This window comes from Odocoileus virginianus, chromosome 9 (assembly GCF_023699985.2).
Source record: "Odocoileus virginianus isolate 20LAN1187 ecotype Illinois chromosome 9, Ovbor_1.2, whole genome shotgun sequence".
NCBI lineage: Eukaryota > Metazoa > Chordata > Mammalia > Artiodactyla > Cervidae > Odocoileus > Odocoileus virginianus.
Genome location: NC_069682.1, coordinates 34,231,187 through 34,257,137, shown reverse-complemented (window position 1 = coordinate 34,257,137; position 25,951 = coordinate 34,231,187). Strand labels below are relative to the sequence as shown.

General features: G+C 40.9%; 1 protein-coding gene across 3 annotated transcripts in view; it reads left to right on the top strand.

The window, feature by feature from the left end:
• LOC139036621 (patched domain-containing protein 3-like) overlaps positions 1-25,951 on the top strand; it is a 41,319-nt gene that overhangs the window by 1,898 nt on the left and 13,470 nt on the right. The window contains exons 1-3 of one of the 3 annotated variants that reach the window (XM_070472193.1): positions 20,263-20,430; positions 21,036-21,102; positions 22,221-22,472. In XM_070472193.1, coding sequence (XP_070328294.1) covers positions 20,276-20,430; positions 21,036-21,102; positions 22,221-22,472 — 474 coding nt within the window. In that variant the 5' untranslated portion in view covers positions 20,263-20,275. Of the gene's footprint in view, positions 1-20,262; positions 20,431-21,035; positions 21,103-22,220; positions 24,490-25,951 lie in introns of those variants that run through there. The other 2 variants (XR_011489445.1, XR_011489446.1) reach the window with 2 other exon arrangements.

Here is a 25,951-nt window from a genome sequence, read left to right as displayed (position 1 = left end):
ATAATGTATAGGGTTTTTCTTCTCACTGATAACCATTCTCTCGACCTCAGTGATAAGGGGTGTCCTACAACTTAATTCAATGCTGACACTAACTACGCAGAGTCAGCACATAACCCACATGATAGGGAATCGGCCCTTAAGGCTGATCCCACTTCCTAAGTCATCACATCACCTGTACTTCTGACTAACCAGGTCTAGACTGGAGTTGGTTTCCACGACTCCCTTCCAGGTTCCATTATTTGTGAAAATGGCTCACAGAACTCAGGAAAGCACTTACATTTACATTGGTTTATTGTCGTCTTTCAGTTATTCAGTGGCATCCAACTCTTTGCAACCTCATGGACTGCAGCACACCAGGCTCCCCTGTCCCTCGCCATCTCCCAGAGTTTACTCAACTCATGTCCATCGAGTTGGTGATGCCATCTAACCATCTCATCCTCTGTCGTCCCCTTCTCCTCTTGCCCTCAATCTTTCCCAGCATCAGGGTCTTTTCTAATGAGTCAGCTCTTCATATCAGGTGGCCAAGGTATTGGAGCTTTAGCTTCAGCATCAGTCCTTCCAATGAATACTTGGGATTGATTTCCTTTAGGACTGACTGGTTTATGACAAAGGATACAAATGAATAGCCAGATGAAGATGTGCATAGGTTGATGTCTGGAAGAGTCCCATGTTGAGGAGCTTCTGTCCCTATGGAGTTGGGGTGTATCACCCCACACCCGTGGATGTGTTCACAGACCCAGAAACTCCCCAAACTCCATAGTTTAGGGATTTTTTAAATGGAGGCTTCACCATGTAGGCATGACCTCTCACTAACTCAGTCTCCAGCCTGCCTCCCTTCCTGGAGGATGGAGGATGGAGCTGAAAGTCCTAAGCTTCTAATCACATCTTTGTCTTTCTGGTGACCAGCCTCCACTCTGAAGCCACCTGGGAGCCCATCCAGAATGACCTCATTGGAACAAAACATGTTCCTATCACCCTTGGAATTCCAATGAATTCAGGAGCTCTGTGTCAGGAACTGGGAATCAAAAAACAAATACTAAACCAAGAGATGTTCCCAGCACCCATCACTCAGAAAGTTATAAGATTTTACAAGCTCTGTGCCAGAAACTGGGGGCAGAGACCAAACCTGGGTTTCTTATTCTATCACAGATGCACATGTATCAGAGAGAGGAGAGGAGAAGAAAGGGGTGGTAGGAGGAGGGAAGGAAAAGCAGCAGCCCAGGGCCAGATTGCACCAAGCTGTCTCTTGAAAAGAGAGAAGGAGAAAAAAGAGGAGGAGGGAAAATATTCAGCTTAAAGCAAGGGAATACTGAACGTGGACACATTTATCTCAAGGCAATGATCATACACCAAGCACCTGCACTGTTCCAGGCAGGATGCTAAGCACAAGGGTTAAGAATCATAAAATGTAGCTCTTTTCTTGGGAAGTTCACTTTAAACTCATCTAATCATAACAAAATTTTTCATCATGTAAATATCATCAATCATCTACATGCAACACTACCAACGATTATTAAATTAAAAGGGAGTGGGGCTCCAGGACTCAAAGAGCCTTCCAGTATGGTCAGTCGGACAAGGTATGAAGCAATTCAGGATTACAGGGGGGTGTCCTATAATAAGTGGGTCTTCTCAGGTGGCTCAGTGGTAAAGAATCCTCTTGCCAATGTAGGAGATGCAGGAGATGTGCGTTCCATCCCTGGGTGGGGAAGATACCCTGGAGTAGGGAATGGCAACCCACCTCAGTATTCTTGCCTGGAAAATTCCATGGCCAGAGAAGCCGGCAGGTTACAGTTCATGGGGTTGCAAAGAGTTGGCTAAGACTGAGCATGTGCACATGCTTGTAATAAACTCCCAGCAAGAAACAAGAGGTCTTAGTGGACTCTGAGGAGGAGCGGTCCCTGGGGGCTGGAGGGAAACAGGACATCCTGGGGAGGAGGACTGGGGCGTTCTCTGGCTGGGGGCCTCAAAGATCAGAGCGAGGTGGTCCTCAAGTTAGGAAAGAGGTGATTAGACTAGATCAATGTGACTGAAGCAGAGGGTTTATGTAGGAGTCTGGGAACGCTTCAAAGAGCATGGAAGTTTAAACTAGAGCCAAGTTTGATAAGGTTTCAAGCACCAGGCTAAGTCTAAAATTCTATCAGCCACCAACATGTGTAAGTAGTAGGTGCTACTTTTTACATCAGGATGCCATCAATCAACACAGAATCAAAAACCTACCAAAGCATGCTCAGTCCCCATGCCCAGTGAATATTTAGTGCATTTTTTAAAGTACTACCAGAGGTAGTAAGCATCCGTCTTATTTTCTTTATTCTTTCCCCTTCCCCCTCTTCCCCACATTATCTGATTATCTGAAAAAATTAGGCAGTGTCAGTTTGACCCTCTGTTGTGATGCAAATGTAATATCCCAGCAGCCCTAAGCTTCGGCTGCCCCCTAACGGTCTCATGAAATATGTTCACTTAAGAATCTTAGAGTAGATTTTCAGAGTAGTCTGCACAGAGGAATTAGAACACAGGAATTAGGGAGACTCAAACTTCCTGCTGATCGGCTCCACCCAAGCTGAGCATGGGCCAGGCCTCAGAACTTTTAAACGTTGCCCAGATTTATGAGAATTCTTGAGATCAGGTGAAATTATCACTTCAATTCTGCTGTTCTTTTCTCAAAGTTATTTTGTCTGTCCCAGGTCTTTTGCATTTCTGGCTTAAGTGGTAAAGAATCCACATGCAATGCAGGAGATGCAGGACACGTGGGTTTGATCCCTGGGTAGGGAGGATCCCTTGGAGGTGGGCATGGCAACCCACTCCAGTATTCTTGCCTGGAGAATCCCATGGACAGAGGAGCCTGGTGGGCTAGTCCTTGGGGTCGCAAAGAGTTACACAGGACTGAAGCACTTGGCACGCACACACACACACTGCGTTATCATTTTGGGCGTACAGATCTTGAAAAATCGGATCCTTCACACACAGAGGTGACGCCAATGTAAAAAGTCACAGCCACTTCGGAAAAGTTTGATAATTTTGGAAAAAATTAAACCTACATCAGGCACATGACCCAATCATGTGATACCAGGCATTTACCAGGAGGAATGGAAGCCCATGTCCCAGAAAGACTCACGCAGGAACGTTCCAGCACCGTCATGGTAAACGTTCCACTGCGCTTCCTGCTTTTCCTCCACTCACGGTCACCTCCCAAGTAAGGCACTCTCGGGAAAACTCTCGACTTGGGGTCTGCTTGTTGGATCCCAATTTAATAGAAACTGAAAGCTAAAATAACAATGAGCTAGAAAAATTGTCATCTGTTATTTTACCAAAAGAGTTTCTCTTGGTTTGGTTTGGTTTTCTAAATATAACTTGATATATCCTGGGATGAACAGTGAGAATTTAAAGGACAGGGTCCTTCCTGGGACCCAGCCACAGAAGAGAAGGTAAAAGCAGCCTTCCTAAACAAAGAAAAGTATTGATATTTGTCATTCAGGAAGACAAAGGTGAGATGAAAGCAAAGGAAGGATGGGGAGAAAGGAACAAGCAAGTTGGATGCAACTGGGACCAGGGGAGGGAGACCCAGCAGAGGATCCTGGAAAAACCTGCAGCCCCATGACAGTGTGATTTCTATCGATGTCCTCCTGTAAACTCCCCTAAGGTCCCACAAGTGCACAGGGCTCACCAGCGCTGTGAGTGGGGGCAGGTGCTGTGCTAAGTTGCTTCAGTCGTGTCCAGCTCTTTGTGACCCTATGGACTGTAGCTCACCAGGCTTCTCTCTCTGTGAGAATTTTCCAAGCAAGAATACTGGAATGAGTTGCCATTTCTTTCTGCAGGGGATCTTCCCAACTCAGGGATCAAACCTGCGTCTCTTATGTTTCCTGCATTGGCATGTTGGTTCTTTACCACTAGCAGCACCTGTGAGTGGGTGGACTTCTGCACAAAGAAGGTATTGAGGTTCCTATGTCATAAGACAGAAGAGAGACCAGGAAGAATGGAAGCGGAGCCTGAGGCTGAGATGATGCCTTACAGATTTGGTCTTGGATATCCACCAGCTGGGCTTCCCTGGTGGCTCAGTTGGTTAAGAATCCACCTGCAACGCGGGAGACCTGGGTTTGATCCCTGGGTTGGGAAGATCCCCTGGAGGAAGGCATGTATTTTTGCCTGGAGAATCCCCATGGACAAAGGATCCTGGGGGGCTACAGTCCATGGGGTCACAAATCAGAGGGGTGGCTCTGATGGTCAAGTCCACCTGGCTCTCTGGAAAACAGGGTAGAAGGGACAGTAGTAAGTGAGAAACCCTAAAAAATCATGCCGCATCTCCTATCCATGCCGGGTCTAGATGGGGTTCTCCTTCTGCAGGTGAAGACACAGTTATTGTGTTTTCTTGTCTGGTGGAGGGTGGAGGGCAATCAGAGCAAAGCCAGGGGGTGTGACATCAGCTCGAGGCACGGGGATTTCCTTGAGGGACAGAGAAATGAAAATCAGGAGGAATGAAGTGAGCCTGCGCCAGCCCAGCAAGGAGGATTCAGACACAGAAGAGGAAACAGAGAAGGAAGCTTGGCAAAGGAAGTGACGCTGCTCCAGAACTGAAGCTCAGGACAGTAACAGCCTCATATTTCAGAGTTTAGAGCAGCTGTAAGTTAAAAGGGGTGGATGACCTCTGAGCACAGTGACCTCAGTCCACGGAGGGGACGTCAACCTTTAGGAGCGTTGCTCATGGGGCTGGGTGATTAGCCATGAAGAACTGGCAGAGTCTAACCTTACAATAACCACAATTACATTCCAGGGGGTGGGCACCACATCTTCAAAATGATATGGCTTTTTCAGAACAAATTTCCCAAGGAATGAACCACATGAATATATGCTATATCAAATAATTTTTCATGATGCTAGGAAATTGGCATTTCTAGGTATACACTAGCAACAGGGTTGTGACTTCCCACGCAGAGAGCTGCTTCTGTTAATTTGGTGAGGGAAATTGAATTTGTGGACAGTGAAGAATGAAGTCAGGGCCAAGTCTCACAGTAACTTGATGTTCACAGTAAGAAATCGTTCTCTGGGTGTAAAGAGCAACCAGAGGAGTGGAAGGGTTTCCTTCGGGGAAAAGTCTGGTCTCATTTAACAGCTGGGCATGCAGAGATGCTTTCCAAGTTCAAGGTGCAGATGAGCTAGCATCGCTAATGTAGGCGCTGCCACTAAAACGCACTTGCTTCAACCCTGCAGATTTCCGACCATCTGTTTGGTTTCTTCCTTGCCTTCCTAAGGAAGATCACAGGTTCTTTTAGGGGTTTAATAAGACTTAGAGTCGATCTTCCTCTCTTTATCGTCTCCTTCCTCACCATCAACTCATGTAGAGTATTAGACTCCTTAGGTTGTTGGTGCAAGGTTGTGTGTGCTGCGGAAACTGAAGCGTTCAATTTAAGCCACAGCCGGGGAACGTACAACGTGTGCTCATGATGCCACCTCCTGGTAATATGTGGTATTGAACCGCACACCAAAACAGTTCTCAAGGTTTTTGTTCACAGACATCCTGTACACCCCAAAATTATTGACGATTAATATTGAGAATCGATATTCATAGTATTATAAATTGCAAACAAAAATGTTAACATTTCTTAAAGCATTAAAATAGCAATAATAAAGTCATTATATATTAATATAAATAACATATTTATGAAAAAGATCATTTCCCAAAACAAAAAATTGGTGAGAATAATTGCCTTGTTTTAAATTGCTGCATATCTAGTATAGAACTTGATAAAAGACACCTAGATTCTCATGCCCAATTCTACATTCAGTCAATTTCAAGGTGGTGCTTTGGTTGAAGTACATGAAGAAAATCCACCCTCACAGGTGGATATAGCCTTTTCAAATAATTGGGTATATTCTTCTCTGATCTACATTGAAATCTGACAAGTGGTAGCTCCTTAAGATTTAGCTGCTCTGTGAAATCTTAAAGCTCATCAGTGAAGTTCTTTTCTGTCACATTAAAATATGTTGTCTCTGTTGCACTTTGAATCTATCTTTATCCACACTTGATTTTGTAACACTGACCTGTGACCATCTGGAAAGCCACCGGCTGCTGAGTTATGAGTTTTAACATATTCCACTACATTCTACAACAGGAAAAAATGTACTTAGTATTTTCACCACCAATGTCATCAGAAAAGTGTTTAAGTTGAGAAAATGTCAAGTCCACTATGGTGGACATAAATTTCCTAAAATTTTACTTTTTGCTTTGAAAGTTCAAATTGTGTCATTGACAACAACTGCCAAGTGACTTTCCTTGCCATGACAGGTTTATTTTGTGCATTTTTGAGAAAATATCTGCCAATACCCAAATCTCAATAAACTTGCTTTGCCTGTCATTTGTTATTGAGAGTAAAAATGATGTTTTGTGAAAAAGTAAATAGTTCATTTCACAACTCAACAACCTTCCAAGTGTTTTTCCTTTAGACAAACTCAACCTGGCATGAAGCAAAAGGGCTTTATGCTTACCTCCCATTTCATCATGCAGAAAATTTTAAAGACATGCATTTTAAGGGTAAATAGTAAAATTAATAATTGTTACTGCTTCTTCAAGGTTATTCTTCAGTGAAACTGACATTTTAAAACCTGTTCAAGACATTTAAAGCTGAATCCCTGGCACTGTTTATTGTTATTTTGTTCATGAGGGCTTGGTGTAAGAACAGAATCCACTCTGCACATTTTAAGCAAGAAAGGGTTTAATATAGTCTTTGGTGATTACACAGTAACTGAGGAGTCCAACACAAGTTCTAGGCTGGGATTCCAGGATCTTTGTTGTCAGAACACTATAGAACTGACCACCAGCAGAACTACCTCCTTGGAGACCACCCCTGGAGATGTCCCCACATCAACAAGCCTCTGGTGTCTATATACCAAGAAACTGGGGACTTATAACAGGAGGATGCTTCAGAGTCCACTGGCTTAGCAGCAGAGAGCATAGGAAGACGATCTTGACTGAGCTCCTATGATCCAAGTATCATGTGAATCAATCCAATTCACAGAATCGAATTTTCATCCGTTACCTCCAACAGCAAAGAAGCCTGGGAAATAGAGCATTCGGCTTTCTAACTTCTCAAACTTAGAAGGAAGGTGAAATGAAAATTGAATGAACCAGTTCTGGTTTGGACCTAGTCAACAGGAATTTGTCCAGTGATGACAAATGGCAGGTAGCTTACTTTCTCTGCAAGCGACAGAAAATCCACCTAGACACTGTACAGATTTCTCTCTTGCACTTTTACCCATTGATTGTGAGGAAATGTGCCAACTGCTGCCGTGAAACCAGACAGAATGGCAGGGGGTGTGAAGGGTAGGGAGTGGGATCAGAGTCAGAGAACCTGCCTTGTCCTTAGCCAGAAACCCACGTCTTTCTGTGGGTGACCCTGGGATGCCACAATAGGGACCATGGAATGTTCTAACATCTCTGTTCAAAAGCCCTCCTTGTAGTCCACTTAGCAATGTTTCTTTTTAAGCTAGCTATTCTCAAAAGTTGATACTGTGTTTGAAATATGGGTTAAAATAGATCTTGAGCTGTACTGCCAGAGGCTTTAATTCAAGATAGAATCAAAATTTCTTTTTAATCTTTTCTTTTAATTGTATCTTCTTTCCTCCTTTTTTTCTTCCCTCCGTTCCTCCCATCTTTCCTCCCTTCTCTCTTTCTTCTTCCTTCCTTGATTCCTTCATTCATAGTTTATCTCGGGAGGTTCAGATGCAGTTGGTCTACTGACCACAGTGAGAGAAACACAGTCCTGAGCCATCAGGTCCTGATCCTGAGAACCCAGATCTGCCTGTTTCAGGAGACAATTTCCACGGGTGAAAGGAAATCAGCTCTCACTCTGGGATCAGTTGGCTCTCCTCTGGGTGGAGGGACACAGCAAGGCTGAGCAACTGTGATGTCTTCCCCTGATTTTACATTAAGGAAGTCATTTCCCAACCAAGTTCAGCTTAAGTCCAACTACTAGTTTACCTGAAAAGTACTATTTCTTTCCTCTGTTTTGTTTCCATTAGTTCCCTCTTCTTGGATTTTATTTGAGCATATATTGTAAATCAAAGATCTATCTTTCCTCCCATCCTATTTCATCATTGCTTTGTGATATTTCCTGTATCTTATTTTCAAAGTTTTCTTTTCTTTCTTTCCTTTTTTTTTTTTTTTTTTTTTTTTTAGTTTTAGAGTCTCTTTCAGGACTCATTATTTTGTTTTATTGCTTTGCTTATTAGGTGTTTGACCAGTGCCCCACCCCTTTAATTCTTGTAGCCATCTAGTTTATTTTTATGTTAAATGTATAATATTTACATTATATTTTATATTAGGAGAAACCCGTTATTCTGCATGTACTTTCTCTTTAAAAAAACTTGCTATTTTCACCAAACATTGATACTTTATTTTTCTTCCATATGAACTTGAGGAATAAATCTGTATTGATTTTGCTTTCCCTTTATTTTTCCTTTTAAATTGGCCAAACAGGCTTCTCACACTCCTCATTTATTTCTTCTTATCTTTCAGCAATCTTTCTTCCCTTCCCTTACACTTAGAATTCACCACTCACAGCATACATAATAAACTGATTTCTTCTTTTGTCTTTAAGACTGTCTTCAATAGTCATATTTCCTCAAAACTGACTTTCCTCACACTGACTTTCTCTCACACCTAGAAATTTTTCCATCTTCTTGACCTTGAAATAAGAACAATGAAAACAAACCTCAATCCTTAGAGTTTAAAAAAATCAGTTTTGGAAAACTACTTATCTCTTCCTTATCCTCTAAAAGCAACAAAAGCTATTCTTTTTTTTATGTCAGCACAACAACAGAGGCTAAAATTATCTACGCAGCACCATTTAAATCATGCCTTGCTCTGCCTCATACTGACACAGCTTAAATATTTAAACACAGTTTCTTTGTTGTGAACACAAATCACCAGCCTTTCTCCATCACTCTATAATCCACAAGTCACCGATACGCTAATTGAAATTGTAAGCAAGCACACTGAAATTTGCCCGGATTGACTTGGGCCATCAGTATTGTCTATGTAGACGACTAAGAAATATATAGGCTGCCCAGGTGCTCTGGCGGTAAAGAATCTGCCTGCCGATGCAGGAGATGCAAGAGATTAGGGTTCAACCCCTGGGCCAGAAAGATCCCCTGGAGTAGGAAATGGCAACCCAATCCAGTATTCTTGCCTGGAAAGTTCTATGGGCAGAGGAGCCTGGCGTCCACAGGGTCACAAAGAGTTGGACACACTCAGCCACTGAGCACACGCACATGTAATATACAAAGATGCCGTGCGTGCCCTTGGTGTATTTTTCAGTTCTCAGCGTGTGCTCTGTCTGTAGCCTGCAAAGCCATAGCCCCGCCACCACCTGCACAGCCACTGATGTTTGGGTTCAGGTTGACCAGTAAAGCCCAACCGAACCAATGAGACAGTTCCTCTTGTAAGCATTTGGACCTGAAAAGCAAAGATGTCATGATTCCCTGCTGGAGATTTAATCATAGGATGTGTAAATTCTGAAGCTCTGACATTTTCCCCATTAGCCGTAAACCTGAGAGAACAGACGTCTGCAGAGAAACAGTAATGAAGACGGCAGGCTGACAACAGGGACGAGGGTGAGGGAGGAGAGTTAGAGAAAGTGGCCCACACTTCTTGTATCTTCTACAGGTATTTTCTTTGTGAAATTCTCCTTTAGACTATCCCTCCTCTTCAATTTTTGGAAGCACGTGAGAAGGACTGCCTTCCTTTGTCGCTCATCTGGTAAAGAATCCACCTGCAATGCAGGAGACCTGGGTTCAATCCCTGGGTCAGGAAGATCTGCTGGAGAGAGGATAGGCTACCCACTCCAGTATTCTCGGGCTTCCCTTGTGGCCCAGCTGGTAAAGAATCCCCCTGAAATGTGGGAGACATGGGTTTGATGTTGTGGAGCTCCCCTAGAGAAGGGAAAGGCTACCCACTCCAGTATTGTGGCCTGGAGAATTTCATGGACTGTAGAGTCCATGGGGTCACAAAGAGTCAGACACGACTGAGTGTAAGAATTTGGACCTGAAATGCATGAGAAGGACTAGCATTCATTCTTCTTTAAGTGTTTGGTATTTGTTGGGAAGTTTTTTTTTTTAATGACCGTCTCAGCCTCCTGCTCATTATTGGTGTGTTCCAATTTCCTATTTCTTCATGATTCAGTCTTGAGAGACTATTTCTAGGAATCTCTCCATTTCTTTCAGGTTGTCTGCTTTTTTAATATCTATTTATTTGATTATTTTGGGATGCATGGTGTCTTGGTTACAGCACATGGAATCTTAGGCTCATTCCTTGCAGTGTGAAGGCTTCTCTCTAGTTGTGGCACATGGGCTTCGTTGCACTGGGCACAGAGCTCTTGTGGGCAGGCATCTGGCAGCCTACTGGGTTCACATGGCCAGGCCCCTTCAGGTCATGAGGCCCATCTGGACGGGCACCAAGGCAAGGCTTGGCACACAGAAGCCGTGCACATAGCCCTTGTTGCGGAGCATCCCCAGTGCATTTCTTGGTCAGAGTGGACCCTGAGCCCCTCAGAGCAGGACCTGAACTAACAAACAGAAGCTCCTGGACAGGTCTGTGACCCTGGGCTTCCCTCTGTGTAGTCTCCTTCCAGCAGATCTTCAAAATGCTTCCATGGCCCCTGGGGGACTGGGCACCTGTCTGCACCCACCACCCCTCCTCTCCCTGACTCCTGGGTTCCTCTCATGCAGAGAAGGGTTTTGGGAAGTTGCTTCCTACTCATGGACCAGTTAAAATGATTAGAAAACAAAACCAGAGCTGCAGCCACATGTTCATCCTGACCCTGAGGACCCAAACCTGTCCCTTGGAACTGGCCAGTGCAGCAAGACCCATTTTCTGCAACTATGAGCCCCTGATGGGCGAGGACTGGCTGACCCAGGCCCTTCTCAGGTGTGTCTGGATCGAGTTTTTATAACGCCCCCCCACCCCGCCCCCAGGCAACAAGAGTGCCTGCAGCTGAACCTGATGCCATGCTTTCTGCCCTGGGACTGGGCTGGAGAAGGAGTGAGGACCTTGCGGGTAGCCCGGGCTGAGTGGGACTCTGCAGGACGGTCCACAGGAGTTGTCAGGCTTCCACCTGCTAAGGAACAGGACGTGTCCCCTGTACCTGCTGTTGGAAGCTCTCCCCCAGACAGAGGTGAAGAAGCAAGTGAGAGGGTAACAGGCAGAAAGGCCAGGGGTCTCCGAATGGAGGAAATAGGCTGCAAGTGTCGGCATTTTTTTTTCTCTCTCCCTTAAGCAGCAGGAGGAAATAAGCTCTCTATGGAAATGTTTTTCTTAAGCAATGTTAATGAAACTATCTATTTGCTTTAGAATTGGCCTTTCTTCAAAATGGTTCCACCTAAGATTAACTTTTGGCTGATAATAGTTCAATAAACCAGTATTCATATCAATCATTTTATGGCTGGGGGATGACACACCTCGCGCCATCCTATCTCAAAAATGCAAACTGTGGGAGAGGGGCCTGGTGAAACTCCATCAGCCTTGAGGTGCCTCTCTTATCTGTTTAATAACTTTCTAACAAACATAAAACAGCTTGCTAAAACTAGCAGAGAGGCACTCTTCATCCCCCTTCTGATGTCTATGTCAGAAGATTTCTCTGTCCCTTTTTGTACTCTAATAAAACTCTGCTACACTAAAGCTCTTGAGTGATCAAGCCTGGTCCCTGGTCCCAAAGCTAAATGTTCTTTGGAGATATGAATCCAACACTGTTCACCATAAGCTATCACAAGAAAAAAGGCAGTGGGGGGAAGGACGGGAGGAGTAACTCAAATAAGGGAATGGAAGCTTCCAGAAGCTCACCCAGGGCTAGGAGCAACCTGCTTGGCCTGCAGGAGCCAACTGGGCAAGCGTGCTGTGGCTCAAGAGGCTCCAAGCCCTTCCCTTCAGACTCTGAGGTCTTGAGAATCCCTTGGACTGCGAGGAGATCAAACCAGTCGATCCTAAAGAGAATCAACCCCAAATATTTATTGGAAGGACTGATGCTGAAACTGAAGCTCCAATACTCTGGCCACCTGATGCAAAGAGCCAATTCATTGGAAAAGACCCTGATGCTAGGAAAGATTGAAGGAAGGAGGATAAGGGGACGACAGAGGATGAGATGGTTGGAAGGCATCACCAACTCAATGGACGAGTTGGAGCAAACTCCAGGAGATGGTGAAGGACAGGGAAGCCTGGCATGCTGCAGTCCATGGGGTTGCAAACAGTTGGACACAATTGGGCAAATGAACAACAGGGCATTTTACCTGGGAAGGGTGGAGCAGCTGGCCTTGGGGGTCAGCTCATAATTACTCAAAGATGCTTCCATGTGTTCCACCAGCTTCCCACTAGGTTCGCTCATTTTGGGGGGCTGCTGGCTGCATGTGAGAGAAGTTCCCAACACTGACCATATTCAGAATTATTCATTCAGTAGAGCAAGCGTGTTGATATAGGATTAGCTTGTTTTTGCTTTTGCCTCTTCTAAATCATACTGAAATTAACATACTTATTCTATTTCATAAGCACCTGTCCAATAATTAGGACAAATTCTCAGAAGTGAAGTTGGCTGGTCAAAGGTATTCTGTTTTAAATTTTTAAGTCTTTTGATTTGTTGCAAAGTTATATTTTAAAAGTGTATTGATTTATAAATTTCCCTCAGCAGAATATGTGTTTATTTGCATACAACCTTCCCCAAACCTTCAGTCTTGCTATAATATTCACTAATCTAATAAGAAGACAAGATGTCTCACTTTTGGTTGAACTTGCATCCCTTGATAATAAAAAAGACAAATATTTCTTTCTTATATTTTCAATGATTAGTATTTTGTATTCTGTGTGTGTGTGTGTGTGTATGTGTGTGTGTGTGTGTGTGTGTGTGTGTGTGAAATGTCTGTTCATGTCCCTGGTATGTGTTTTTCCATTTGGGGTACTAGATTTTTCCAACTCTTAAAGGCACATGATTCCATTTGATTTTCTTTTTCTTCTGATTCCTCATTTTGGATCTGTAGAGTCACCTATATATAATTATTTTGCTTAATCTAACACAATACCCTTCCTTTACCCACCCCACACCCCCACATACACAGTGTGCAGCCTCACGCTTTGTTTTACTCACCTAGGATAAGAAATGGTGAATTTGCAACTATGAGCACAAATGGCACCCCAATGTACAACATCAGGCCAAAGCCGCTCACCACTGCCAAGGCAACAGAAATGACTCCAAAGGCCGTGACCCACATTTTGTTTGGTATACAGTCACACCGATAAATTTGGAGGGAAAAATGGAACTTGTGGTGGTAGCTTCCATACTGAAATTCCAGCAATTCATAACATTCTTGACTCAGACACCTCTTCAGAGTCCTCATGGGCAATAATTCCCATACCTGTCTGTGGGAGAATGTTAATTTCCAGGCACTAGCCCAGACCAACTGAACAAAAATAAAGCATGGTGGGGTGTGGGGGGTGGAAAGCTGCGAATCTGTTCAGTTCAGTTTCTCAGTCATGCCCGACTCTTTGCGACCCCATGGACTTCAGCACCCAAGGCTTCCCTGTCCATCACCAACTCCCGGAGCCCACTCAAACTCAAGTCCATCTCGTCAGTGATACCACCCAACCATCTCATCCTCTGTTGTCCTCTTCTCCTCCCACCTTCAACCTTTCCCAGAATCAGGGTCTTTTCCAATGAGTCAGTTCTTCACATCAGGTGGCCAAAGTATTGGAGTTTCAGCCACAGCATCAGTCCTTTCAATGAATATTCAAGATTGATTTCCTTTAGGATGGATGCACTGGTTGTATCACCTTGGCAGTCCAAGGGACTCTCAAGAGTCTTCTCCAACACTACAGTCCAAAAGCATCAATTCTTTGGTGCTCAGCTTTCTTTATAGTCCAACTCTCACATCCATACACAACTACTGGAAAATCCATGGTTTGATTAGATGGACTGATGTTGACAAAGTAATGTTTCTGATTTTTAATATGTTGTCTAGGTTGATCATAGCTTTTCTTCCAAGGAGCAAGCGTCTTTTAATTTCATGACTTCAGTCACGATCTGCCGTGATTTTGGAGCCCAGAAAAATAAAGTCTGTCACTGTTTCCATTGTTTTCGCACCTATTTGCCGTGAAGTGATGGGACCAGATGCCATGATCTTAGTTTTCTGAAAGCTGAGTTTTAAGCCAACTTTTTCACTCTCCTCTTCCACTTTCATCAAGAGGCTCTTTAGTTTTCACTTTCTGCCATAAGTGTGGTGTCATCTGAGGTTATTGATATTTCTCCCAGCAATCTTGATTCCAGCTTGTGCTTCATCCAGCCCAGTATTTCGCATGACATACTCTACGTATAACTTAAATAAACAGGGTGACCTTATATAGCCTTGATGTACTCTTTTCCCAATTTGGAACCAGTCTGTTGTTTTGTATCCAGTTCCAACTGTTACTTCTTGACCTGCATACAGATTTCTCAGGAGGCAGGTCAAGTGGTCTGGAAGAATTTTCCACAGTTTGTTGTGATCCACACAGTCAACGGCTTTGAAGTAGTCAATAAAGCAGAAATAGATGTTTTTCAGGAACACTCTTGCTGTTTTGATGATCCAGCAGATGTTGGCAATTCAATCTCTGGTTCCTCTGCCTTTTCTAAATTCAGCTTGAAAATCTGGAAGTTCATTGTTCACATACTATTGCAACCTTGCTTGGAGAATTTTGAGCCTTACTTTGCTAGTGTGTGAGATGAGTACAACAGTGTGGTAGTTTGAACATTCTTTAGCATTGCCTTTTGTTGGGATTGAAATGAAAACTGACCTTTTCCAGTGCTGTGGCCACTGCTGAGTTTTCCAGATTTGCTGGCATATTGAGTGCAGCACTTTCACAGCATCATCTTTTAGGATTTGAAATAGCTCAACTAGAATTCCATCACCTCCACCAGCTTTGTTCATAGTGATGCTTCCTAAGGCCCACTTAACTTCACATTTCAGAATGTCTGGCTCTAGATGAGTGATCAGATCATCGTGCTTATCTGGGCCATGCAGATCTTTTTTGTATAGTTCTTCTATGTATTCTTGCCACCTCTTAATTAATATCTTCTTAATATCTTGGCACCTCTTCTTAATATCTTCTGCTTCTGTTAGTTCCATACCATTTCTGTCCTATATTGTACTCATCTTTGCATGACTGGCCTTTCAGAACCACAAAGATATATGGAAACATTGCAAATAGCTAATTCCCCTCTGATCTTCAAAGGAGTGTGAATGGAAGCAAGCAATATGAAAGTACCCATGTCCAGGAATCTTCTCACCCACTTATGACTCCCATTAGCCATAAACACAATCCTAAATACCTCCTGTATGTCAAAGCTGGTTTAATATATATATTGTGGCTAACAAAAAGAATGACAGCCTCCTTCTAAAAGATGTCCAGCCTCCTTCTAAAAGATGTTCTTTGTTCTCCTCTGCTAGAGAAGTGTGCTCCAGAAAAGAGGCTGCATGTGTGTGCTCAGTCGATTCAGTCGTGTCTGTTTGTGATCCTGTGGACTGTAGCCCAGTATGCTCCTCTCCATGGGATTCTCCAGGCAAGAATAGAGTAGGTGGCCGTGCACTCCCTCTAGGGTTCTCCCTAATGCAGGGATCAAACCTGCATTGCAGGCGGATTCTTTACTGCTGAGCCACTGAGGAAGCCCAAGAAAAGTGCCTACTAATTGCAAAAAAAGTAATATGTGGTCCATTTTGAATAACACAACTTATGCCTGTTTCTAGGTTGGACCAACAAAAATGGGAATATATACACAGCATTTTTTAAAAAATAAAGATTTAATACTTTAACTCCCCAACAACCACAACTTTATATCTTAAAATATTGACGACAATCTCTAGGTTTCTGTTTTACTTCATTGCCAACTGCTTCAAAACAAATGACTGATAGCTGCCTCTAGAAACTTTTAGTAGGAAAGAGAAACTAAGTTTCATTTGAAGACTAAGAAATTCAGCTATGGAAATGGAGTTACTGATTCCCAAAGAGCAAGAATATAACTAAACACCTTATTCATGCAAGACCACATTAAAATAACTAAACTTTCTTCTTATTAAAACAACTATGTGTGTCTGTATTTCACCTTTTCTCAAACTGCTGGTGCTATCAGTTAAACTCAGGGCCCCAAATCAACACACACACACACACACACCGAAATAAAAGTAAATTTCTGTATTACAACAAAATTTGATTACAACCAATACTTTCTTAAAGTAACAATATTGATTTACAGGAGTTTAAGATAAAAGATGCTTACTCCTTGGCAGGAAAGTTACGATCAAACTGCTGCTGCTAAGTCGAGTCAGTCATGTCCGACTCTGTGCGACCCCATAGACAGCAGCCCACTAGGCTCTGCTGTCCCTGGGATTCTCCAGGCAAGAACACTGGAGTGGGTTGCCATTTCCTTCTCCAATGCATGAAAGTGAAAAGTGAAAGTAAGTCGTTCAGTCGTGTCTGACTCTTCGTGGCCCCATGGACTGCAGCCCACCAGGCTCCTCCGTCCATAGGATTTTCCAGGCAAGAGTGCTGGAGTGGGTTGCCATTGCCTTCTCCGATGACCAACCTAGACAGCATATTAAAAAGCAGAGACATGACTTTGCCAACAAAGGTCCATCTAGTCAAGGCTATGTTTTTTCCAGTAGTCATGTATGGATGCAAGAGTTGGACTAAAAAGAAAGCTGAGCACTGAAGAACTGACGCTTTCGAATTGTGGTGTTGGAAAAGACTCTTGAGAGTCCCTGGGACTGCAAGGAGATCCAACCAGTCCATCCTAAAGGAGGTCAGTCCTGAGTGTTCACTGGAAGGACTGATGTTGAAGCTGAAACTCTAATACTTTGGCCACCTGATTCGAAGAGCTGACTCACTTGAAAAGACTCTGATGCTGGGAAAGATTGAAGGTGGGAGAAGAAGGGGATGAAGGGGATGAGATGGTTGGATGACATCACCAACTCAATGGACAAGAGTTTGAGTAAACTTCAGGAGTGGTGATGGACAGGGAGGCCTGGCGTGCTGCAGTCCATGGGGTCACAGAGAGTCGAACACGACTGAGTAACTGAACTGAACTGAAGATAAAAGTAACAAGATGAACCTTGAAATCAGAAAGATTAACAAGATAAAAGCTACATATGACATGTTTAGCCTTATTCCCTCTTTCAGGTTTCTGGATTGGTGGCATAAATTTTTCAGAGGATGGGGGCAGTGAAGTATATTATTGGCTAGAGTGATTTGACTTTGACTAGTCGCTGTGTTGACTCTCTCTAAATGACCTTTATTTTCATGTTCAATAGGCAATGGAAGGAGAGATGTGACTATAGAACACTAGTGAATACACTTGGAGATTTTTTAGTCCCCAGGAAGGACTTTGGTTAAGCAGTTTTTCAAAATGACTTAGGAGAGTCTTAGAACTTTAGATTCCTGCAGTCCTGGAACACAGTTCTGCAGACTCTGACCTACAGTTTGTAGAGAAGTTGCAGAATCCACGTGTCTAAAAATGTCTTCATGTGATTCCGGGGCTCAGGCTGACTTGGGCATCCCCGGCAGCAAAATGACCAGTTAAAACAGCTCACTAACTACACATTAAAGAAAGCATAAATCAGGAGTTCCCTGGTGGTTCAATAGTTGGGACTCCTTGGCGCTTTCACTGGGGCCTGGGTTTGGCTACAAAAAAGGCATAAATGGATGAAATGAAGATAATAGGCTATAATATATACAGAACATAAATACCAAAACAATTTAGTCCTTCCTTGTCAGCAATTATTTTAAATCTAAACAGATTAAACTTTCCAATCAAAAAGCAGATATTGTCAGAATGGATAAAACAGTATGATTCAACTATATGCTATTTACAAGAGATTCACTTTAGATCCAAAGACATAAATAGATTGAAGTTAAGAGGACTGAAAAAGACACTCCATATGAATAGTAACCAAAAGAGACTAGGAGTGCCTGTACTGGTAACAGACAACACGGACTATTTAAAAAACTGTTAAAAGAGAGAGAACGACATTATATATTTGTAAAAGGGCCAATTAATCAAAAATATATAACTACTATAAACATAAAAACTTATACATTGCTAGTGGGATATAAAATGGTGTATAATAGTTGTGAAAAATAGTTTGGTGGTTCTTGGTTTTCAAAAACAAGCTAATCCTATTGCAACATGGGATTGGTCTGCTCAGAGCACATTAAAGTTTTGGAATCCTATTCAGTCTTTTTAAAAAGGTAGATATAAAGTGTTAAATGAAAAATGCTGATTATGAAACAAGATGTTTAAAATTGAGCAATATACAAATATGCATGTATATTTGTATAGCAAATTCTGGATAGATAACACAATATTAGCAAGGATTATCCCTGACAGGTGGAATTGCAGTTGTTTAAAATTTTTCTTTGTATTTTCCTGTACTTTCAGGGTTTATTTTACAATAAGTGTAAGAAGGTAAATACGTTTATATTTTGGAAAGTTAACAGATCGAAAGAATTAATAATTGGTTTCCTAGGGGATATAGGGAAGGAACTGTACAGAGGATCTATACCTTCCTAGTACACACTCACACTTATTTAATGTTCCCACAGCCATAAACAACTCAAGCGTAGACAACTGACTTCATATCAACCATCTTCATATTATCTGTATATACATAGACATGTGAGTGTAGGGGTGCATGTGTTTAGGGCGGGGCTGTGATTTCAGTAGCTCAAGAAATGTGTGAGGACAATTTCTGAACCAAGTTCCATAAATAATAAAACCGGTTTTTAAATACCTGTTCCATATCAATGAGTTTATTTGTGGTCCTTAGTAGTTTGGATTCTTGCCCTTCGTCCAGCTGAATGCAAGTGAAATCTACAAAACTGGCAGCAGGGGGCGGGTGAGGATGCAGTTTGTGACAGACTACATAAGCCTGTGTCACTGTCGGCCCTTCTCCCAGACCATACACACAGAACATCCGAATTAGAGGCAAAGTGCAATTCCCAGTACCTTCCCGTGTAATCCATGGAGAAGATCTCCCAAGGTTGATATTAAAATCAATCAGCATTTCAGTTCCAAGCTTCCCTGGTAGCTCAGAGGGTAAAGTGTCTGCCTGCAATGCGGGAGACCTAGGTTCGATCCCTGGGTCAGGAAGATCTCCTGGAGAAGGAAATGGCGACCCACTTTGGTACTGGAAGATCCCATGGACGGAAAAGCCTGGTGCAGGCTATAGTCCATTGGGTCACAAAGAGTTGGACACGACTGAGCGACTTCACTTTCTTTTCACTTTTCAGTTCCAAGTATTGGTTTTGTATCAATACACACAGAAACAGAGGTGTACAGGAGTGAAAGAGGCAGGAAGCTTGAGGGAAGTGAAATTTATCTGCAACATGCTTAGGCTGTCCTTTGTAATCCCCTTTCTTCTGTGTAGTCCTCCTCCCCTAACCTTCGGTGACAATTTCAGAGTCCTCAAATGTTCTTCAGTCCTCTTTACTACAAATCAATCAGGAAACATCACTGTGGAAGAGACTGGTTGCTTTAGTATTCACTTAATATGTAAAAGGATCTTAAGGTTTACTTTGGTACATATTTCTGATCTCAAGAGTACCTGCATTGTACTGACATAATGCTTTAACCTGGGCAAATGAGGTTTGAATAATAGCATTCTCGGTATCAGAAACAGACTAACAGGAAAACTACATGTATGTATATATCTGTGTGTGTGTACAAACTATGGGGTGCCTTTAAAATCATACCACATTGATAGCTAGATGCTAACTGGAGAACAGATAAATCCAGCTCATATTTTAAACAACAGGATGCTAACTCAGTATTAGTGCCTTAGAGTAAAATGGTTTATAAGAGAAAATGGTCTCTCAAATGTTCTGATGGAATCAGAGATGCCTGGCTAATCCTGCTTCACCTAATACCCAGTCAGCCAGGTTTCCTGACTCTTCATTGAACACCGTGAATAATGACTAGGAGTAGAGTGTACTGCGCTATGTGTACAAATAGGAGTGTGTACAAAGCGCAGAGTTATCGCAGAGCAAGGAGTGATGAGTTGTCTTGTGGACTCAGAGGCAACCAGAGAAGTGTCAGAGAAAGCTGTATTCAAACACAGACTCAGGAAAAAAAAAAAAAAAAAAACAGACTCCACAAGTTCCATGAGACCTTGAGAGACAGGCAAAGAAAATGGTTTGAGTTGATCTGGTTAATTTTTAATGCATGTTAAAAAAAGTACGAAGACTCTGTTTCTTTCTCTAACAGGTGTTGGGGTTGATGACATGTTTATCATGATTTCTGCCTGGCAGAAGACCAGCTTCACGGATAGCATAAGTGAGCGGATGTCCGATGTCTATTCAAAAGTGGCAGTATCCATTACAATCACCACCGTCACCGATGTCCTGGCCTTCTATACAGGAATTATGACCTCTTTCAGGTCTGTACAATACTTTTGCATCTATACAGGAACAACCCTGCTCTTTGTTATTTTTATAACATCACCTGTTTTGGAGCATTTATGGCCCTGGATGGGAAAAGAGAAGTAGTCTGTCTACGCTGGTTGAAGAAGCCAGAAACACCTGACCAAAAATTTTCCTCATTAAATAGTCCTGCTGCCTCCCATGTAATTCTCTCCAGCATGAACATAAAGCTGATATCCTTCCAGTGAATCTATTCTTTAGAGACTACTTTGGTCCTTTTCTCACAAGCACCCAGTCCAAGATTTTTGTAGTGCTCCTATACATTTTGTACATCATAAGGAGTATATATGGTTGTTTCTGAGTGCAGGTAGGTTTAGATCTCTGAAATTTGGCAAGTGACGACTCTTACATCACACCATATTTTAATGTAGAAGAACAATTTCCAAGTTATGGTCCCAGGGTATGGTTATCCCAGAGATGGACCTTGCCCGTCTCTCAAGGTCTCATTGATCTTGCGGAGTCTGTTTGGATACTGCTTTCTCTGACGCCTTCTCTGGTTGCCTCTGAATCCACAGCACAACTCATCACTCCTTGCTCTGTAATAACTCTGCACTTTGTACAGACTCTTGACTACTGGGATAAAGATACTAGGCAAAAACTGGAAAAATGTCTGGCAGATTTTGAAAATGGTAAGTATGTAGATGAAAAACTTACAGAGTTTTGGTTACAAGAATGTATAAAATGTATGGAAAAACTCCATCAAGATTTTAAAAAGACAGCTTTTCTAAGCAATATTCCCACTTTTTAATGGAATTTCCACTTTTTGTGTATGATATTAATATTACATCATCACAGGAAGTCATTTGCTCCCAGGACTTCATTCAAACCATGGGTATGTCTTCTTCAACCAATAAGAAGCTGATGTTACTCCAGTTCTGAGACATGACGGAAAAGTGTGAAGTTCCCCTAATGGTATACAACCAGGCATTCATGTATTTATTTTTCCATTTATTTTTATTAGTTGGAGGCTAATTACTTTACAATATTGTAGTGGTTTTTGCCATACATTGACATGAATCAGCCATGGATTTACAAGTGTTCCCCATCCTGAACCGCCCTCCCACCTCCCTCCCCATCCCATCCCTCTGGGTCATTGATCAGTATTCTGCAATATTAGAAAACACTGTTCGAAATGTGACTGTTGCATCAACAGCTATGTTCACCATTTCCTTATTGTTAATTCCTCTTCCCCTGTGTTCTTTGTGGGTAACTTTTGCTATTGCTTCTGTGATTGCGGGCGTCATGGGTTTTATGGCCTTCTGGAATGTCAACCTTGATTCCATATCCATGATTAATCTTGTCATTTGTATAGGGTTTTCTTTTGATTTTTCTGGTCACATTTCCTATGCATCTGTTTCCAGTTCAGAGCCCTCAGTAAACTGAAAAGCCACTGAAGCATTGTATCTGCTAGGCTACCCTGTGTGACAGAGTGCAGTTTCAATAATAATAGGGGTATGAAGCGCACGTCTTCAGGATATTTTCTAAGACTATGTTTCTTGTGATGTTATGTGGAGCTGCTCATGGCCTAATTTTTATCTGGTATTCTTAACCTTTTTTTGAAAGTGAGTTTGAATAGCCAGTAACAAACCAAAGACCAATTATAGAATTCCTGATTGGCCCAATCCAATCTGATGAAAACGCACGATTAAGAATAGTCAATAGACTAAAAGCAAAGGCATGCTTCCTTGGCTTATAAATACTGTTTAAAAATGTTATTTAACACCCTGCTTATTTAACTTATATGCAGAGTACATCAAGAGAAATGCTGGGCTGGATGAAGCACAAACTGGAATCAAGATTGCCGGAAGAAATATCAATATGCAGATATGCAGATGACACCACCCTTATGGCAGAAAGCGAAGAAGAGCTAAAGAGCCTCTTGATGAAAGTGAAAGAGGAGAGTGAAAAAGTTGGCTTAAAACTCAACATTCAGAAAACTAAGATCATGGCATCTGGTCCCATTATTTCATGGCAAATAGATGGGGAAACAGTGGAAACGGTGAGAGACTTTATTGTTTTTTACTCCAAAGTCACTGCAGATGGTGACTGCAGCCATGAAATTAAAAGATGCTTGCTCCTTGGAAGAAAAAAGAAAAATTAATTTGTCTTACATTAAAATATCTACTAAATTAGGAAGTGTTGTCATCTTTATTATAGTCTATACAATCAAGGATAGCTTTCCAATTATTTGTCCTTTTATACCATCATTAGTAGTTTATGCCTGGAATTCAAATATTTTATGTATTATACTCTAAAATAGAATATTATTTTCATTGTACTTCTCATATGCATTATTGTGTAAAAGTGCAGCTGACTATTGTTCATTCTCCTAGTCTGGGGCTTTTCTATGCATTTTCTTAATGATGTATTTTGACGAACAGAAGTTTTTAAAGTTTTGGAATCAAATTTATCTTTTTTTTTTTTTTATGGTTAGTGTTTTCTGAGAAATCTTTGCCTAATCCAAGATTACAAAAAATCATCTATATTTTCTTCGAAAGCTAATAGTTTTATTGTTACATTTATATCTATGATTCATAGACCTATGTTTGTTGGGAAGTATGGATAGAGGTTCATTTTCTTCCCTTATAGTTATCCAGTTGTCCCAGCATTTTTAGTGAAAAGACTGTCCTTTCACCAGACGGACTAACTTGGCACCTCTGTCAGAGCACAAAGTGACAGTTTATGTGTGGCTCTATTTTTGTGCATTGATCTGTTTTTCTGTAATAGAGTGCATACCACACTGTATCTTATTACTGAAGCTTTATATTAATTATGGAAATTAGGTTAGGTAAGTTATCCAGCATTTTCCCTCTTTTCCAAATTATTTTGGCTGTTATAGGTTCTTTGCATTTAGATACTAATTTTAGAATCACTTGTCCTTTATCAAAAAAAAAATGGTTTCTGGGATCAGAATTGGGTCATGGTGAGTCTACAGATCAATTTGGGGAAAATAGATATATTAGCAATATGAAATCTTCCAATCTGTGAACATGGTTTATCTCTTACTTACTATCTTATTTCATGTCTTTCAGAAGTATCTTATAGATATACATGGATTTACTTCCTAAGTATATTAATTTTTTAACACTGTAAATGTTTTAAACCCCTTTTTCATTTTTTTTCACTAGTACATAAAAATTCAATTGGTTTTTGTATACCTACCTTATACCATGTAATCTTTTTAGGTTCATTTATTAGTTCATGTAGATTTTTGTGTTTTTTTTTAGTAGTTTTTATCTATGTAATTATGTAAAGGTCACATAAAGACCATTTTATTTCTCCCTACATAAATATTATCTCTTACTTAAGCACTGGTTTAAAACGTCCAGGAAAATGTAGGAAAACATAGACACATCATTGCCTTGCTGTCAGCTTTGTAAGGAATGGAATCAATATTTCATCAAATATAATGATTACCTGGAAGTTTTTCATAGCCATCTTCTGTCAGATTGTGGAAGCCCCTTTCTACTTCTAGTTTTCTGGCATGTTTTAACATGAATGGGTATTAAGTTTTGTCAAGATTTCTGTCTGTCAACTGAGATTATCATGTCTATTTTTCTATTTTAGTCTGTGGAATGTGACAACTTACACTGAATGATTTTTTTAAATCAAATCAACTTACATGGAATCATTATACTAACCTTGCATTCCTAGAATAATTCACATTTGGTCATGGCACATTGTTATTTTCACATATTGCTGTTTTTGTTAATATTTTGTCAGTGATATTTGTTCCTATGTTCATGAGGCATGTTAGTTACAATTCCCTTTTTTGTAATGCCTTTCTTGGGTCTTGATATCAGAGTTATACTGCCCTCAGGAAACAAGCCAGTAAATATTCCTCTTCTTCAGTTTTCTGAAATATATGATATGTGGTTGGCATCATTTTTCATTTCTTATCAAATGTTTGGTAGAGTTCACTAGTGAAGTCTTTGGGCATGGAGTTTTTCTGAGAAGAATTTTTATTTCAGATTCCCTTTCTTTAACAAATAAAAGACCATTAAGATGTTCTTTTTCTTCTTGGGTCAATTTTGGTACATTTGTTTTACATGGAATTTACCCATTCTACTAATTGGCTAGTTGATTCTTTTCTTGTTGTTTAGTCATGTCAGACTCTTTGTGACCCCATGGACTGTAGCCCACCAGACTCCTCTGTCCATGGGATTTCCCAGGCAAGAATTCTGGAGTGGGTTGCTGTTTCCTTCTCCAGAGTATCCTCCTGACCCTGGGATTGAATCTGAGTCTCCTCCTTTGGCAGGCCAATTCTTTTTTTTTTTTTTTCCATTTATTTTTATTAGTTGGAGGCTAATTACTTTACATCATTACAGTAGTTTTTGTCATACATTGAAATGAATTAGCCATGGATTTACATGTATTCCCTGATGCGTCACCAGGGAAAACTTAAATGTCTTATCATTTAAGTGTCTTATCATTTAAATGTCTCTAAGGAAGTCCCCAGTGCAATTCTTGATATTGGGAATGTGTATTATATACCTTTTATTACTTAAGGAATTATCAATTTTATTAACTTTCTTCAAGAACCAACTTTTGGCTCTATTTTCTCTGTTGTTTCTCTATTTGCTAATTGATTGATTTCTACTCTTTATTCTTTCTAGTTTTCTTTGAGTTTAACTTTCTCTACATTTTCTAGTTTTTTAAGGTGGTAGGATAAGTTACATTTATTCCCTTCTAAGAAAACTTTTAGTGCTATCAGTTTCCTTCTAGCTACTGTTTTAACTGTATCCACAAAAATTTTTTTATGAGGGATGTTCATTATCATTCATTCCAAAATAAGCTCCTATTTCCCTTGTGATTTCTTCTTTGACCATGAATTAAACAATACCTTTATTTTCTCTTCATTTTTGAAGAATAGTTTAAACAGATATAGAACTCTAGGTTGAGAAGAATTTTTTCCTTCAACACTTTTAAAATGTCATTGCATTGTCTTCTTGATGCAATGCTGATTAGAACTCAGTCTTCACTTTCATATTGATCTTTTCTATGGTATATGCCTTTTTTCCCTCTATATTCATTTAATATTTTTTATTACTGGCTTTCAGCAATTTGACTATGATGAGATTATATGTAGTTTTTTTTTTCTATTCAATCTTCTTAGATATCTTAAGCACTTAGGACCTGTGGCTTGATATTTTCCATCATATTTGGAAATATTTTAGCCTTTATTTCTTCAAATGTCTTTTCTGCCACATTGTCTCTCCCCTTTCATTCAGTGACCTTAATTACAAATATGCTCTCATTATTTTCAGTTGTCATAAAATTGTAACAATCCCCAAGATTGCATTTTATCATTAATAAATTGAAATTTATTGACACTTTCAAAAAGCTCGTCTCTGTAGCCCATATTTTGCTGAAAATAATTAACTCTTTCTACATATGTTGAGATTCCTGGTAAGCTCAGGAAAATTCTCAGTGAGTGTACATAATTATGCTTTTATGTGTGGAAATGTTTAAATAATT